The following is a 17,273-nucleotide window of genomic DNA, read 5'->3' as shown; positions in this document are numbered from 1 at the left end:
AGAACAAATATAAACCGATTCCATCAGCGGGCATTATATGGTCATTAGTCCCTGGTATCCCTCCATCCTCTACCCACATCCGATCACAATCCATGCACAAGACCTTATTCCCACATATCGTCTTCTCCAACAATCCATCATTCATCACCCTTGCCCGCCCCACTCCCGAAAATCTCATCCCTTCTCGTTTCGCGATCCCACACGACCTTCCCATCAGCCTTCCGCTTGAAATACAGTATCCGATGCTGCGGAATAAACTCCTCGTCTGTCTGCTCCGACTTCCACCGATCGAGCGGAATCTCCTTTGCTCCCAGAAATCGGTCTTCATAGCCAATGATGTACTCCGCGCCGTGAAATGACGGGTCCCAACGGAGCCGGTTCAGAATGTCAGAGGCCGGGCGCAACTTCGCCGTTGACACCGGTTTGCTGGTCGATGTGTGGGTGCCTTTCTTCCTCGTGGATGGAATGCTGTCAGCTTCTGTGTCTGCTTCGTTGTCATCGAAATTTCCGAAACCTATGTCGGAGTCGGAGTCGGAGTCATCACTGTTGAAGTCTTGATTGGTGAAGATGCCCCAATTTCTGTCGTCGAGCTTCAGGGGCCCTAGGCTGTCCTGTTTGACGTGTGTAACGTCGACCCAGGCTGAGGCGAGATTGAAGTATTTCTTATTGCTCTGGACACTACTTGCGAATTGATCCATTGAAGCTTGGAGTGTATCCTGCGCGAGTTTGCGGTCGAGTTTACTAAACGTGCGTGTTGGGTCGGTCGCATGATCTGCTTTCCTTAAACCAATTAAGTAGCAACCTTGATATTCGTGCTCCTCTTGTGCCGGGGTGGAATTTTCGTGGTCCTCGTTCTGTGTAAATCTGGCAGGCCAGATTCTGGCCTGAATGTCGGGAAACTCTCGATACAGATCTGATTGATTTGGGACAATTTGTCAGTTGAATGCTATAAAGACCAGACGGCTTGTCTTGATCCAGGGCGCTTACCATCAAGGAGGTCCAGGCATCTGGATTCCACCCAGCCGACTAGCGAACTTCCCTTCGCCAATGATAGGCTCCAATACTGCACATTGATCTTGATATAGCTGTTGTATGATTTCAAGAACTCATCGGCAGAACTTGATAAGGCCGACTTTCCGGTTTTAGGGTAAATCCCAAGAAGTTCTGCCCAATTTGCATTCCCTTCTGAAATGAGATTCTCGGCGCGTTTCATCTCATCAACTATCTTCCTCATTGAGGGGATTGAAGTGGAACGCGCAACATTGATAATAGGGGTATGGAGAGTGAATATAATCATACCCTCTCGCGGGGGTCTATAATTCCGAGGCGGTTTCCCATGGAAGATCGGGTCATACACAGCGTCTTTCCCCCAGTTGAAGTTTCCATAATGATTGAAAAATGTACAAAGAATATCTGCAGCACTACCCGGGTTAGGAGGGAGGAGCTTCATAAGCCTGGACAACATCAGAGTAATATGAATTCCTCCAAGGTAGCCAAACCTCGAGGAGTAAATTCCTCGGTATTTGGCCCACCCTTTGATGATACGATGTAGTAAACGGAATGTCGCTGGATTCTGAATCGTTCGTTGAAGGTAGGCCTGATCCCGGTAAGGCTGGAGTTTCATCCGAGGAATAAGTGATAGGTTAAATAAAGGGCTCGATTGAGGCAAATTAGGAACTTCTAGCCACCTGCCAAACCCACCTATATCAGTTTCTGGGCGCCAAAACCGAGTCCGCCATTTCAAAACAAATCAAACATACCTTTCCGCAACAGCTGCCGCTGGACAATATTGCAAATCGAACTTGATCCCGTTAATTTCAAGCTCCAACATTGTCCCAAAAGCTGGCTTGACCCTTCGAATGATTTTCACTCCTAGATCTATCCTGTTCCTCAATCTCTGGATAATAAGCTCGAAGAAGACGTTCGCGCTAATCGAACTAACACATAGACAATCTATATCTGACGATTCAGTCCAAACTCCTAAGCCAGAAGAACCAACAGTAGTAACTACAATTGAGAACTTCGATCGGCCAATCTCCTCGCCGTTGCTAGGCTCTGATAGTGAGCTGTCCTGGATGATATGTTTCAAAAGCAAGAATGCAGCTTTCCGTGCCTCTGCGCTTTCAGGAGATGGTACAATAGACTGATCTTCCTGACATATTTTCAGCGAGACAGGGTCATCAAAGTTGGGGTGGGCCTTCTTGATATCAAGGGGTGTAGCTTTCACGGGGGTGTTCCCGCGTACTCCACCATTCGTTCCCAGCTCCAAGGACGCTCTGATCCCCCAATGATCACTTGGGAATTGTAGCTTGATATCCCCGGTCGCTTCATCAATTCGTTTTATGGGAAAGCCAAACATGTTGAACGCAGTAACCTTCAAGTCATCCTCGCCGAAAAGGATTCTATCATATCGGTGTGGTCTTGGATTTGCCGTGCTGCCAGATGAAGCGGCGGCGAGCGAGTTCTCAAGAGGGTCGAATGTAGCACCCTGTTCGCCGTCATATAACTGTGTGAAGTCTCGTTCCAGTCGAGCTGGTGAAACCATGTCTTTCATCCCAGTCTGGGCTACGAGCCACGAATCCAGATAGCCAGAATATTGTAGCATGGATTCTAGAACGGGGAGAGTCGCTATAGATTGTGGCGATATCAACTTTCTCTCAGCTGCTTCCTCATGAGTGATAGAAGACGTTGTCATATTAAAGTCACCAGCGATAACTTTGGGGTTGTTGGCATGGGTCGCAGAGAGGAAATGGAATAATCTCTCGAGCTGTTGCTTCCTTGCCGCCACAGCATAGTCAAAAAGGCCGCTGGAAAGGTGAACACCAGCAATTATTGTTGGGACGAAACCGGAGTCATCCATTTTCCCAACGTTGCTCAAAGCGAGAAGGACAGCACCTTTATGGTTGGTGCCCAGAGGAAGCCAACTCCACGTAAAGTTAGAGCGGCTCAGCGCAACGACGTTTCGCAAACTTGATAATGGGCCAATTCCCTTCTGATCCGGTGGGCCATGCGTAGCGAAAGGATACATAGTTCGAATGGCATCCTGGCCAAGGATGTAGGCCAAAAAGTCGTCTGAAACTTCCTGAAGTACCAAAACGTCGGCCACGGAGGTTTTGGAGATCAGGGTGTGAAGAAGAATAGGATACCTATCCGTTGCCGGTGGATGCATAGACTCAACGAGGACATTGTAACTTGACACCTTCAGCGCGCTAGGAATTAGTTCCTCGTCTTCTGGTGCACTGCTTGCTTCCGCAGGAGTCCAGATTCCAGCGTCATCCGAAAACATATAGGTGATCCTGGATTCAGCGCCAGAACCACCGCGTTCTGGGTTTATATGGAGATCTTGTAAGGATAATTCCGAGGCTGTTGAAGACAGAGACGAAGTTTCCCTGTCATCTCCATCCTGTCCCACATCCCGCGCAGCAATGGCAATTTGGTTAAACGTGGCAGACTCATCCAAGTCAATTGTCCCCCACAATTTCATCTTGTTCATATTGCCGGCCTTCTCGCGGACCATGATGGCGAGCTGCCCCACATCCCATTCAATCGGCGGGAGTAGTTCTGCCTTCGACAGTAGATAATCACGGGCATTATTATCATTGGCCTTACTCTGTCCAATCGTCAGATGAGGTTGGTATCCCCTCCACTGTCGGTCGGCGGGTTGCTTGAAACCCTCCAGAATGGCAGCCCGAAGATCGCTGAAGGTCAAAACACCTTCGCTATCATCCGGTGCAAGGTAGACGACATTCCCACGCCGCTGTGTGAAATGTCCAGGCTTATTGAGGCAAACACGGAGGCGAGCGTTACCAACTTTAGAGAGCCAAATAGAAAGATTTGATCGGATCAGATCAACGGCGGCTGGTAAACGGTCAAATGACACAAATGGATAAATGAGGTTAATATGAGCAGGCCATTTTTCAAACGCCTGGTCATACAACGCGCGGAGTCGATTGGCATCCTTAGCAAGAGGTGAGGGAGGAATAATACATAGAGCTGTCTGATGTGCATTGAGGGTTAAGCTGGTTGCTTGAGGGAATTCCTTTAAGTCCGCCATGACCTTTCCGATCGCAGTATTCGCTTTCAGGCTTGGAATTTGTGGAAGGGAGGGAGAATATATTAAACAGGGTATCTCGTAGGAAAAATAGAGAAAACAAAAGGCATGAAATGTGAGCGTCAATAAAACTTTCAAGCACACTTGGCTATCTGCAGAATTTATACAGAACTCGGCGATAATTTCAATCTTGTTGCAAGCAATATGAACTTTGTCATGACTCCACCCCGTGGAGATGTGTCAGAGACAGATCCCAAGGCATCTCTCCTCCTCCGCCTTGACGCCGTGCTGGCTTGTACAGAACAACTGAGACGATGTTAAATGGCGTTGTTATGACTCCCGCTCAAGCCTCCACGATGGGGATTGGTGGCTGTCAGCGCTAAATGCGGTGGGCGTAGTCCTTATCAGGGAAAATTCACAGTGAGTCACCAAACCAGTCATCTTGTTGCACTCAGGTAAAATGTTGAATTCTTAAAAAGAAAGAGAGAAAGAAAGAAAGAAAGAAAGAAAGAAAAAAAGAAATCGAGTTGAAGCCTCAAGGATAGGCGGAGAGGGAAAGCTAATTACTGTCTTATCACTCACCAGCATTGTGAATGTTCAGCAATTTAAAACAACGAAGTAAGGGAAATGGCATATTCCATTGAAGTTTAAAACTATCAATTCGGTCCTTCCCATTATCGTTTGCAAAATGACAGGTTTCTCATAGTAATTTGTATCATTACACCTGAGGATCTATATATATCGCTCTACATCGAAAAATCATGCCAGCCATAAATAAATAACATTAGAAAGAGCCACATAAAAACGTATCACAAGCTTGCCCCACACTCGTGGTCATTCGCTTCACAACATGCCCATGGCTGCCAACACCCAAACAAGCACGGATGTCCGCAGCATCCAGCGAGTCTCAGTACCCTCTCCAAGCTGTCTTTTGGCTCCTCCCGCTGTCTTCTTCTGTTGTGAAACGCCATCGCTACTCCCGGCTTCTCCTGATTTCGCAGGTGGAGGGGGCGGAGTCGGTGATGCAAACGATCTCTTCTCCTGATCATAGGCTAAACACGCCGTGGGAAGTGCAAACTCTTTGGAAACCAGTACGCGTTCAGCTTCGAGAGGCTTCGAGAAGCTGCCGATGCCGACCTCCAACCCGGCCCTGATACCCATGTTAAGCTCAACGGAGGGGACGATGTTGGTGAAATCCCCTATGAGGTCATCGAGGGTGGGGATGTGATTTTTCTCATCTTTTCCTTCGTCTGGTCGGGGGGTTGAGGTCGGGAGCGGGTTGCATTTACCGTCGACGTTTTTGAGCTGGTCGACTTTCACGGTGATAGAGGGGATATCGAAGAAAGCGCCGATGTCTCCTGATGTCGCGGCGATCGGGGAGCTGATGCCTAGAAGGATTTCGGGGCGGAAACTGATATTGAATTCAAGCCCGGTTGGCGTTTGCGCCTGAAAAGGAAGGGCTGAGAATTTCGTGCGGTCGCTGGTTGGAAATGTTTTAGCATGGATACATACTACTCAGTCCTTGGGAAGGCTTAAAGGGGGAGACGGCGGCACTCAACTAGGGCCATGGTACACATACAATCCGGTGGTGGTCGAGTTGCTTAGATCTTCTATATCGATTGTGAAACTTGCATCATTAGGTACCTGAATGAAAATTGAAATTATTTGATTAGCGTCAATAAGCATTTTCGAGTTTCTGCTAGGAACAAGGTAAAGTGTATAGCAAAGATGATGTTGCACATACGGAGACATTGAATCCGTATTCAAACTCAAAAGGTTTATTTAGCGTCAGGGACATCTCAATCTTAGGCCTGAAAATTGGCCCAAAAGCGACAATGCCGGGTATCTATTTCCAAGTTAGAAAATATTCCCCGCCATAATGAAGAAAAAAAGACACAAGTGCGATAATCAACTGACCATAAAGGGAGTAATAGGAAATTCTGGTAATGGAACTGAGAACTGCAAACCATTCGCTGCTAAATCCAACTCCGTTGAAAGCTCGATATGCGCAAAGAGGTCCTCTACATCGACCTGGACTTCTCCGTGTTGGAAAAATTGAATGGTATTATTTACCGCATCAATTGGATTGTCCGGATCCTCGAGCTTGAACGACCCCTGTGAGAGTTCCACATTACCGCCGACCGTGCAGTTTTTACATTTTAATGTCAGTCCCTCAGGGCTGGGAGAGCTGTTAGATTCTGGGACTACTTTGTAAAGCAGGGACGTGGGAAGAACGAAATATTATTCCACTTACATGAAGAGAGAAGACCCTGGGAACTCAGGAGGCATAACGACTTGGTCAATTAATTTCACCGCAGGGTCCGTGTTGGTGGGAGATGCGGGTGCGGGTGGGACAGTGCTTGTAGGATTAGCTGCCTGGCGTTTCTTCAAACTAATATTTCGTCGTTCCAGAACTTGGGTCGATGGTTTGCGAGAGAATGAGACCCCCAGCATGCTGAAAGCAGATTTCCAATCACTGGATGTTTTTGATAGAATCATAATTTTTCTATCCCTGCGGATGGTAACTTCTGTGATTCTGCGATGTGGCGGTTCAATATCGAATAACTCAAACGAAATAGAAGAGATATCAGGGAACTCTCTTACATGTGAGGTGCTCTTTGGTCCGCTTCATTGCAATTGAAGTGCGATGACACGACGATAAAATCGGTCAGGTGTTCAAGCTCTCTTGCGACTCTATCTAGAGCATTGATTGAAGAAAAATGTAGTTCTATTTCCGCTGCAGAGCATGAAACGTCAAGCAGGTCACTCTCAATGTCTTCAAGGGTCAAAATCGGTTTTTCACTCCTAACTCCCACACTGGCAGTGAAAACCGAGCCATCAACAACAAATGAGCCACCGCTGCTGCGGCTTTCAAGAAAGTCGAAACTGGTTTCCCTTTTCAAAAGGACGGAAGACGTATCTCGTGCCTCAAGCGTGGATCTCAGAGTTGCCGCTGACAGCACTCGAGCGCGGGCGAGAGCTGAGCTAGAAAACCCATGAGCCAGGGATTCACCAACAAGTCCAGCTAGGACGAACAACTGCAAGAAGAAAATACGGGAAATTAGAGACACGCCCATGTTTCCTCAAGTAAAATTTAACCACAAGATTGATAAAGACATGGAACACTCCCACATTCGTACATTACACTGGCAAGCCCTTATATATATTTAATACCTCTCCAGCACAACGTTGCGACGCAGGTCGCGACATCGCCAAGGCATCGAAAGGACTGATGGGGCTTTGCTCAGGATTGGCATTTCAGGGATCGTTGCCCGTTGAAGTCAGCCGTTCCGCAAGAATAACCTCAAGTTGGTGTAAGATTTTGAGCCTCTAATGCAAGTTACCCGGTGATGGAAACGGTTTCTCCGTTGCATGACAGGCCTAGCTAGAGAAGACAGGCGGGGATATGTGTGTCAGAGCCGCCAGTCGACTGGGGAACGAGAGAACCACGGGCTCGGGAATGGAGTTACATTGTCTGATGACAGAAATAGCCTCGAGCTGCTGCTTTTGAGCTCACACTCCTGTGGACCTGCAGGGCCAATACTGGAAATGTAGGTATTCCCATGCACATGGTTGCGACGCCGCCGCAACCGGACGATACTCTGCCAATGTGGTCTGGAATATAATCGCTTAGAAACCTGTCGCGAGTTTCTGGAAAGCTCGTCGGAATGGAGGGGTGAAATGGATCTTCAACTTCACGCCGAGGAGCCCGCGGTCTCCATTAGTTCATCATTCCTTGGGGGGTTCCGCTCAAGGGGTTTCAAGGTATGTCCTGTCGTGTGTCATGTAGGCTCTAACGGAAGCTCCATCGCTCCGTGGCTGTGGTCCTGGCAGCAGCGGGACAGATGCCTGTCGATACATGTGCATCCGCTAGGTATGTGAGTTTCGTACCCGATGTGGTTAGAGATCATTCGACAGTCAACAACATGATATTGATAGAAAGGACGATATCCTCTACACGATGTCGAAAGATCTAGCTTGGCCTGTTGCGGAAAATCGCAGCGCGCTGAGCATATGCCAAGCCGGCCGAGGAGAATGCTTAGGCGAGGCATTCTCGACTTTGTTCTTGATCTTTTGTCTTGGTCAATATGCGAATATATCAACTCCCGAATAATGTCGGCTCCTCTCAGCTTCAAAACTCCACTGAAAGCTAGCGAGTCGGCTGGAAATATCATATAACTACGGAGTACCAATCGAACTTTTTAGTTACATCCCATTAGCTACTATATTTAGACGCCAAGCGATCCTGATATTCGCGCCTCTAGAAACGAGTTTTTTTTCCTCGCATGGCGGACACTCTTTACAAACGGCATTTGAGGGTATTCCTGTCAATGTGTGCCTGACCGTCAAATCATTTGGGATGTTCCCCGCTTTCATGCAACTCGGACACAGGGAACTGCCACCAGAGGAGATCCGTGCTCGCAGCTCACCTCTGACCACTGCCGTTTCATTTACTTCAAGCCGGGGTACTACAGGTAGCTAGCTGAATCTGGGAGGAAATAGAGGAAGGATGTCAGTCCAACCCCTCGAACGTCGAATCCAGCGAATCAGAATGCTAGCTAACCCTCGTTGAATGTTGGGTTGGGAACAGCTCCATCAATCTAACAGATCCCCTCCACTGTTTAAATTGTGCTACAGAGTTTGTTCAAATGCTATCTACGATCATCAGCCTTGAGGGGACCTACAGAGGAGTTATATTTAGCCCTTCTTCGGAATCCGCCTGACCCGCCTTGCAAAGCTCGCAACTCAATGGCAAACTGCACTACAGACATTCATGTGCGAACCAATGGAGCAACATCTAGAATATCTGACTTTGAGCCGTTTCTCAAAGTATTATGAAATTATAGGTAAATTAATCTCCCTCTAATACTACCTCAAATAGATCTTGCGAGCCATGGGGTTGCAATCCTTGCACATCGGGATTTGTTCATTACCCTGGTTCAGTTGTGGGAAGGGCGAGATTGAGTAAAAAGCCTTTATGACGTATTCTGCGCGTATATACAGTATGTATACATGCGCATGCACCGCCTAAAAGCCACGCTTTGAGGCCTATTCTTTAATGGAAGCGAAGAGGGGTAAAAAATGCGAAAAGGTTTTTTTAAAAAAAACATGGGGATAGGGCGCGCGAGCCAAAGAAAAAACCATAAATATATCTCTCCTATGACAAATATAGATGGGCATAGATCTCGCATGAACAGCTATAGCGCGGATGCACACAATTACAGCCATTACATTGAGCCTTAGGGAACCTTGAGAATCAGAGAAAAACAAAATCCATACACCGTTCCTGAGTTACCAAATACGCATCAACTACTAGACCGCCTCAGTGCGGTTTGCCCAGGCCTATGCTCTGAAGGGCCCTTTGTTGAATTCTTTCCCGTTTGCCTGCTTCCTTCCCCATTATGGATAAATAGTTGCATGGAAGGAAGAGCAAATGGCGATTTCGACGAGGGACAAATCGTTATTTCCCTTATCATTTCACTGAGGAGGCGGATTGCTTCGGCAAATGATTTGGGTGGTGTTGGCTCTTTCTGAATGAACTTTATGCGCTGTTTCTTGCGATGCTGTATTTGAATGGGTTCCCGTATTTGCTCCCTGCGATCTCGAGTACTTTCCCGTATGCCTACATATCATTCTGCACGCGGTTTGAAACGGTCTGGTGAGAAGGGAGTTCTTCAAAATTGCCTTTCCGGGGCGAGCGAGAAATAGGTGGCAAGTCATGCTCTCAACATCGACAAGAGTTGCACGCATGTCCTGGTCAAAAGTAATGATCGAGGGTTTGAGGTTCATATGTGTTCTCTGAGAGTTGTGAGGTTCGCAGCACCGACTTGAGCAGCTAAGTGGTGTCAGTTACAACCATGGAGATTTTTGCCAGAGAAGCAAAAAAATCTTGCAGAGAATCACCACCGCAGGGCTTCAGGCAATGTTGACAATAGCAAGGGCTGGTTGTGTAGCCAGGACGCCTAAATGCTTCTTGAGGACATAACTCAGCCTCCTGAACGACTGTTTCAGTTCGGTATCCATTTGGTTGTACACGGCTGCCCAACGCTCTTGCAGATGTAATTCCAGTCCCTATTAAAAGATATTCGGGAGCAAAAGGCACGTCCATCAACAAGTTCAGTGCACTGAGAAATCCCGCCGAAATCCAAGGCGGAAAAAGATCGGGGCTCGGAGAATGGGGGTTAGGTCACTCTCATCGGATCTTCGTGAGACTTGTGCATGAAGATGCTGCCGCGATTTTCAGATGTTATAATTAGTAATTTAACCAATTTCACAGCTTCCTCTGGCAGCTTCAAGGAAATCTCGATCAGCCTGTGTCAGCAGGGAGAAGTGCATACTGCAGTCACATTCTTAGGTACCTAGATTCCTACATCACGGTTTGCGCTTGAGTGGAACCTTTAGGGTTTTAGGGGAATCCACTCGATGGAGACATCGTAAGCGGTGAGAAACCTTGAACCAAGATCATAAATAAACGGCAAAAAGACAAAAGAACACAGAAAAGAAACGAGTATAAAAGATCAGCACTATTAGGTTTATTAGCAAGAATTAGCTTAAAAAAATGAAAAAAACCAAGTGAAATGAAATTTTATAAAAGGAACTTCACTCTGTCGTGAAATTTATGCAGTACTAGTAATGATAATGCAATTGGTGATTTGGGGGAATCCAACAAGAGAACAAACGCGAGATGTGGGCTCAGAAAAAAAAAAAAAAAAAGGAAAAGAGAACAAAAAGAAAAAGAAAAAGAAAAAGAAAAAGAAAAAGAAAAAGAAAAAGAAAAATGGCCGGCAAAAACAAGGTAATGGGACCTCGCCACTACCTCCAAAAAACAAGAAACAAAGGCCAAGGTTCTGCAGAGTAGTCTAATCTAATAAGCGATCTTTCATTATTCCTTTTCGTTCATAAAAGTATGCCTATTATCAGTAATTGGGAGCAACAGGCTTCTATGGTGAGACCAATATCAGGAAAAGTAAAGCAGAAAAAGCGAGAAAAAGTGGGAAAAAAGGGGGAATGAATGGGCAAGCCAAAGTCCCAATATGGACACAAACGGAAAGAAAAGAAAAGAATGGAAACAATGATTCATAGCTAACCCGCTTCTAGAAATAAATAATACAAACTTCATGCCCAACCAGCACGTGTTTAATCAAAAAAAGAAAAACAAAAGAGAGAAAATGGAAAAGAGGCAAGAAAAATGAAAAAAAAGAAGCCGTCAAAATGGGGCAGGGACCAGAGCGAAAAATAAAAATTGAGAAACAGGAGGGCTGGCGAGAGGACAATTCACTTCTTTGACTTCTGCAAATTATTTTGCGGCATACTTTTCAGAATGTCATCAAAACTCATCGTGGGATTATGGCTCTTCTGTCGCGGGGGGGGCTCAAAAGGCACCACGCTGGGGGGAAGCGGCAGTGCTTCTAAGCCCATATAGATAGAGGCGCGATTACCACCATTTACCCCTGGGAGATGCCCCGGTGAATGCTCTCTGGGCACCGCGATGCTGATAAGTGGTGGTGTCTGGCTACCTGGTGTTAGGAGTGGAGTTGGCTGCCTATCCGATGAAGAACCTGTTATCGAAAGCGGAGGTGGTGGTGGCACGGTTCCTCCAATAACAGAAGCCGAATTCTGGCCTTGGAATCGCTTCTCTGCCTCACCACCATCAAGCATCGCTGGCGAGAGCATTTGTTGCTGATTCGCCCACTTCATCGCTACTTCCCAACAGTGACTGCGGCGGTAGGCGCTGTCGGGAGCGTTCGTGACTGAGGCATTAGGTAGGCTCACTACGGCCGAGCCATCGGCGACGCCGAACCACGTTCGTCCCGATTTTGAATCGTCGCGACACCATGGCATTCCGCCCCACGGGGCTATGGATAGAAAGTAGTCCACCTCCTGCGTGAAGCGGACATCAGGCGCGTCGATAATAACCCTAGGCAGCGATTGGAGGACAGCGTACATAAACAGCCACTGGCCGCAGCGTAAGTCTGCCAGATCATCGCAGCTCTTCTCTTTCTCTTTCGCCTGCTCGCGTTCAAAGTGCATGAAGTTTGCGAGGAAAGCAGTTGGTTTGATGCTCGTGTGGTTGTACGAGCTGAACAGGATTTCGCTGGCTTCACCTGGTGCGAGTTTTTTAATCCGTTCCTTGCTTTCCATTTCCGGGTCCATTTTCTTGCGGATAGACAGTATACTTGGCATAAGAGGCAGGTCAAAGGGGACTGGGGGTTGGACAGGTGGAGTGCTTCGGTCATACTCGCTCATCATCTGTCGAAGAACGCGAATGGTTAAATCCTGAGGGTCTGTAGTATTGCACTCGTTCATCATCGCCATATCGACCGTTCGTGTAGTCAAGGATGTTCTATCAACTAGCATGTCGTAAAGATCTGAAAAGTCTTGATAGAGTTCCATCAGGACTAGGCGATTCAAGCCACTTTTCTCAGATTGGTTCCTTTCGGAACCTGCTTTCGGTGGCCAAGCTCCAAAACGTTTGGCATAGTAGGATTTGACATCCTTCCTGAGTGCTAGAAACGCATTCTTCCAGTTCTTGAACCGTACCTGTTTGGCTCCGTTTAGAGTGTTCGAGTTGGCGATACCAGCGAAAAGAGATGGAAAGTCAAAGTCGTTAAGCTTAGTTTGGATGATTTCAAGTTCCTTTCGGAGGGCATTAGAACCTTTTTCAATGTTCTCCCGCGAAAGGTCCGAAATAAGGAGGTACTTGGGGTTATTAAAGTCTTCGTTCTTCAATCTTCCAACACCATGAATAAAGCCTTCCCGGTATAATGGAAAGAATTTCATCCGTTCTCCTAGGATGATTGCTTCAAGAATTTTCTCGCGACTCTTCCGCACGTCATATATTCTAAGTTCGTCACAGTACGCAGCAAAGCTAGAGGTCGCAGTCTCTCCGAACCCTGAGCCGTCCAGATTCGTAAATTCAAATTTGGAAAGAATCCCGGAAATCTCCATAAAAACATCAGACACCGAGGGATTTCCAGGAGTACCAATCAAACACTGGCCGATTAAAAAAGCAAATAGATTTCGAAACAGCACGAGCATGTCGATATCTGCATCTACTAAGGCGGAATTCGGATTGGAAAGGTCGCTCTCGAGAGGTACGGGGACATAAAGATGTAGTGGTTGAAGAGGTTCATCAAATGAGTAGTCCCCAGATATCCTGCCAACCGAACTGCTCCGATCGTCCTCCAGATATCCTATCTGATTATGTACTGGTAAAGACCCCGTCGCTGGCAAGTTGAGCTGCGGCAACTCCTCTGGTATTGTACGTCGTTTGAATTTAGGGGTTGGGTCTGTACCTCGAGCCAGGAAAGTGAGAATTGAGGATGATACAAAGATAGAGGAATCAACCTTGAATGAAGGTCCTCTGTTTGCATTTTGCGGGAATAGATATACAAAGGTATCCGCGTAGTCATCCCATAGTTCATCAACCTATATGAGAATGGGTATTTTAGAAAATCGGGATATTTAGCCGAGGAGCAACCGGAAAGTAAATTTAGGTCGAAACTAACCTTCTCCCCGTTCAGCAGAGGATTTATATCATACTCAATATCCCTCCCAGCAATCCATGCCCGCATAGACGGCTCGCGTTGATTTAAGTCGACAGACGATAAGCGGCCTTTCCCAGGCAACCAACTCCGACCTTTCGAGGACTTGGGATCTGTGTTGACGGCGGAGAAAAGCCCTGATCTGGATGCAGGCCGTGAAAATCCAGTAGCCATATTTGAAAGCCCACCGCTCCAGCTCATGCGCCGTTCACTTGTTGAGTCGGATAGATCGGCGTTCAAGGTATTGAGGGGCGGCGGTGGGAGCAGTATTCCATCGTTGTCGTTAGCGGGTTCTTGGGCAGGAAGAGGAGCGGACACGTTTCTATTCGATGGGAGAACACCTAGAGAATTTGCCGAAAGGTGCTGGGCAGAGGTAGCATGACGAAGGCTACGGCCTGTGGAGGTTTTGTTTTGCTGCGGATGTAGTTGACGCTGGTCGCGGACAGGAGTTTCGTGCGGAGGAGGGGCTTTTTGAAGGGCAGATTGGCGGGAAACTTGCACGTCCTGGTCGGAGTTATCTTTGGAGGAACCCAGCGAGAAGAGAGAGGACAGCCGCTTGGCAGATTTCACTGGTATAGATAACATTGCTGATTTGACTATGGATGAGGAATTATTGAATATAAGGTAGGACTGTGGAAGAGAAGGCAAGGAGGCGGTGGCACATCGAAAACGAAGCACAAGGCAATAGTGCCAAAACGTCACTGAAACATCCAATCGGGGCGGCAGGGGCCAAAAGAGATCAGAAAAGAAGTTTCAAGATCATAAGATATAAAGGACCGACGGAAAATAAAACAAGGGGCGCAGAGTCGATTCCTAGGATGTACGTACGGTGACTCTGAAGTTGGAAGAAAAGGAGGAAGAAGTCGGAAGAAACAATGATATAAAAAAAATCGCAAATGAACAACAAACAGTGGCCCCCAAGCCGTTTGTCCCAGGACCAGAACCACCTCTTACCAGCAAATCGGGATCCTTGGGCTTTATTAGTTTCTTTTAGGCCCTCTTTACTACTCCACTTGACTGGCCCCGCCTCAAACACTGCCTAGATACATTTTTCTCTCGTATTCCCGCACATTACCTCCTTGGGAATCCACTTGCTCCTGAGCTTCAGCTTCTTCCTCCTCCTCCTCCTCCTCCTCCAGTTCTTTTCTTCTTTTCTGACACCTGATACATCAGCTGATTGACTAGTTACGGGATTGTTTATTCAAGTTTCTCGACTCCCGAAACACGAATGATAAAAGGATGTCCAGGATTTGGCCATCCGGATCCGTTGGTCGACAAATCAACAAAATTCAAGCTTTTATTCGATGGACTTCCCGACTTAGCCTAAAATTTAAAGAAAATAAATGGGGGCAAAAGATATAAAAATAAATGACCAGAGTGAGCACATCCCAGAATCTGCGATTCTCTGCCGTTCCTCAGTCAACAAGTTGAAACGAAGCATGCTGTCGTCAATCCTGAAATTCTGCGTTTAATTTATGCAGGAAATCAATTCTGCGTCCAGATATATGCGGGGTGTCGTCAGGTAACCAACAAAAGAGGAAAGCGGAATAGCCATGCATCCCTTATTGCAAATTTGCAAGACACTCGAGCGATATTATTGCCACTTCACCACCAGCGCAGAAACCCTGCAAATTGGGCCTGCATGATTGGCGTGAGTCCGCAAGGTGAGGCTCAGCAACCTGACCAGCTGCCCACTAGCCCGCGCTCTAGTGCCTGGAATGTGCTTGAATTTTGGGCCTTTGCTCGGTCAGGCAGCATTTCTTTGGGGGCCACCTCGGTGATACCTGCTGGTCTTAGTGGTCTGAAAAGATGTTGTGAAATCCTGCTGCTGCAGGGTCCCTGGGACAACAGGCAAGCCGTCAACAACGGACAGATATTGTTTGTCTGCGAAAGCTGTCGGAGGTGTGTGTTGGTCTGAAAAATGACGGGCGTTCACTCCCAGCGCCATCGCGTCGTTGACAGTAAATTGGCGGATGAAATTCTACACTTGCCCAGAAGGGGAATCTGATTGTGGCTGATTTTGCTCGTAAGTTCGAGCCCCTCTTTGGACCACTTCGCATTTGAATTCCCCAATCAGTGTCTTTCCTCGGACAAGACCGTTGCTCAGCCCGTCAGATTTTAACTTCGCGAAACCAAGCAAAATAAGCACCTTATCTTCGCTGATTTCCGCCATCTTGGCGTTGGCCAAGCCTGTCAAACCAGGGGTTTGAGTAGGGATCTGGGATCCAACAAGCCAAGAAAGTAGCTCTTCAGCGGGTGATTCTTTGCTGCCTCTGCCTCTAACTCCCCCTCACAAACTCCAGAGCATATCATCCAGGTGACAAATTTACCCGCGGCTCCGGGAGAGGAATATTCCAACAAAATGGCGGCTGTGGTATCAACTAGTTATGATTTTTACTTTACCAGCCCTTCAGGAACCATTGGAGTGTGCCAGATCCTGGCCCCTGAGGAAAGCATAGAACCACCACTCGAAATAGCCTGAGTGCTCCGTATCCAAATTATCATGCAAGAGTCTGCTCTTTGCGAAGGGTCCAAATTACATTCAGGCTTAGTACCAGAAAACTGAGTAAGCGGGATTAAATACGCCCTACAAGGCACGCAGCGGCTGTGGAGAGTTTCCAAAGTAACCTCATTCAATCGCCGTTATGGGAGAAAGTCGCGTGACAGGTGCCATAGCCGCTCTTTCACTCTTTCCCCAGCTACTCAGTGATGAGGCCAGTTCATTTGGGGAATTTTGACTTGCGCCGCCCATTCTTCCAAAATACAACCCTCGCCCAACAAAAACCTAAACCATAACTAACTAAGAATTGGTTTAGAGAAGGAATGTAATTTCCAGTGATTTGTAGTCACTGTCAAAGGGGTTGCTGATGCTTTAGGTTTATACAATAGCACAAGTTGATTCACTGGTGGTTAAAAATAGATAGCTGACAGCTATATCAATCTGTTGAACTACTTGAAAGCAACAGCGGTTTGAGAGCAGCAGTGCTGCATCTCCTTGTGCTGTGAACAGGAAAAGACAGAGTTGTACTACTGTCAGTGACGGTTGTCGCATGATACGACTGACTCCATACAATGAAGTATTCAGTGTGTTTATACGGCATTTTTTCAATAATGGATAATAACAGCTTCACTAGCCCAGTTCTGTCTCGCCATTCCCATCAGACAGAACAGACTGTTAAAAATTTGTGGAGAAATAAGAGAGCTTGAAGTCTGACAATTCAGAGTCTTGGTTGGCAAGTGAGCTGTAGAATGTTCGTTTGAGGAGAGGGGATTTTTGCACTTCTTCAGATCACTGTGAGGGACCGTTGATCAACACCCCAGTAACAATTGACTACGCCAAGATGTCTATTTTATATTCGGCACAGCGTGAGAAGTCGACACCATAAATTCCGGAAACATAGCGGGATAATTTTAAACCGGTGCACTGTTCCTGGTCAAGCTGGTTTCCACACCACTCAACCCACTACTATTTCCAAAAAAAAAAAAAAAAAAAAATCATTTCCCTTCACGGGTTCTTATCCAAGTTCCGTGTCGCTCAAGAAGGCAAAAGTTGGTTACTTGCAGTCGACAGTCGAAAAGCAGAGTCCAAGTCTCAAATGTTATTGGCTCTTCTATTTACAACCTGTTCGATAGTTTCCTTGCCCTGGGTATCCGCAAGCCCCAAACAACCCCCTTCT

General features: G+C 47.0%; 5 protein-coding genes across 5 annotated transcripts; 2 read left to right on the top strand and 3 right to left on the bottom strand.

The window, feature by feature from the left end:
- Positions 1-137: 137 nt before the first annotated feature.
- Positions 138-4,054, bottom strand: HCBG_01391 (DUF455 domain-containing protein; the record flags this gene model as incomplete). The annotated part of the gene is made up of 3 exons (XM_045428441.1): positions 138-913; positions 988-1,688; positions 1,761-4,054. The coding sequence occupies 3 exons, from the start codon at positions 4,052-4,054 to the stop codon at positions 138-140; spliced, it is 3,771 nt and encodes a 1,256-aa protein (XP_045290227.1).
- Positions 4,055-4,816: 762 nt separating this feature from the next.
- HCBG_01390 (uncharacterized protein) lies at positions 4,817-7,308 on the bottom strand (the record flags this gene model as incomplete). Its single annotated transcript, XM_045428440.1, has 7 exons — positions 4,817-5,531; positions 5,631-5,695; positions 5,796-5,897; positions 5,969-6,230; positions 6,306-6,587; positions 6,656-7,036; positions 7,226-7,308. The coding sequence occupies 7 exons, from the start codon at positions 7,306-7,308 to the stop codon at positions 4,895-4,897; spliced, it is 1,812 nt and encodes a 603-aa protein (XP_045290226.1).
- Positions 7,309-7,732: 424 nt separating this feature from the next.
- On the top strand, positions 7,733-9,016 carry HCBG_01389 (uncharacterized protein; the record flags this gene model as incomplete). Its single annotated transcript, XM_045428439.1, has 4 exons — positions 7,733-7,929; positions 7,958-8,113; positions 8,258-8,526; positions 8,934-9,016. The coding sequence occupies 4 exons, from the start codon at positions 7,733-7,735 to the stop codon at positions 9,014-9,016; spliced, it is 705 nt and encodes a 234-aa protein (XP_045290225.1).
- Positions 9,017-11,326: 2,310 nt separating this feature from the next.
- On the bottom strand, positions 11,327-14,181 carry HCBG_01388 (uncharacterized protein; the record flags this gene model as incomplete). Its single annotated transcript, XM_045428438.1, has 2 exons — positions 11,327-13,480; positions 13,561-14,181. 2 exons carry the CDS (start codon positions 14,179-14,181, stop codon positions 11,327-11,329), a joined length of 2,775 nt encoding a protein of 924 aa, XP_045290224.1.
- Positions 14,182-15,238: 1,057 nt separating this feature from the next.
- On the top strand, positions 15,239-16,078 carry HCBG_01387 (uncharacterized protein; the record flags this gene model as incomplete). The annotated part of the gene is made up of 2 exons (XM_045428437.1): positions 15,239-15,498; positions 16,003-16,078. 2 exons carry the CDS (start codon positions 15,239-15,241, stop codon positions 16,076-16,078), a joined length of 336 nt encoding a protein of 111 aa, XP_045290223.1.
- Between the last annotated feature and the right edge of the window lie 1,195 nt (positions 16,079-17,273).

Source organism: Histoplasma capsulatum, assembly GCF_000150115.1.
Source record: "Histoplasma capsulatum G186AR genomic scaffold supercont2.2, whole genome shotgun sequence".
Lineage (NCBI taxonomy): Eukaryota > Fungi > Ascomycota > Eurotiomycetes > Onygenales > Ajellomycetaceae > Histoplasma > Histoplasma capsulatum.
Note: the sequence above shows the minus strand (reverse complement) of the source record. Positions and strands in the feature narration are given on the sequence as shown.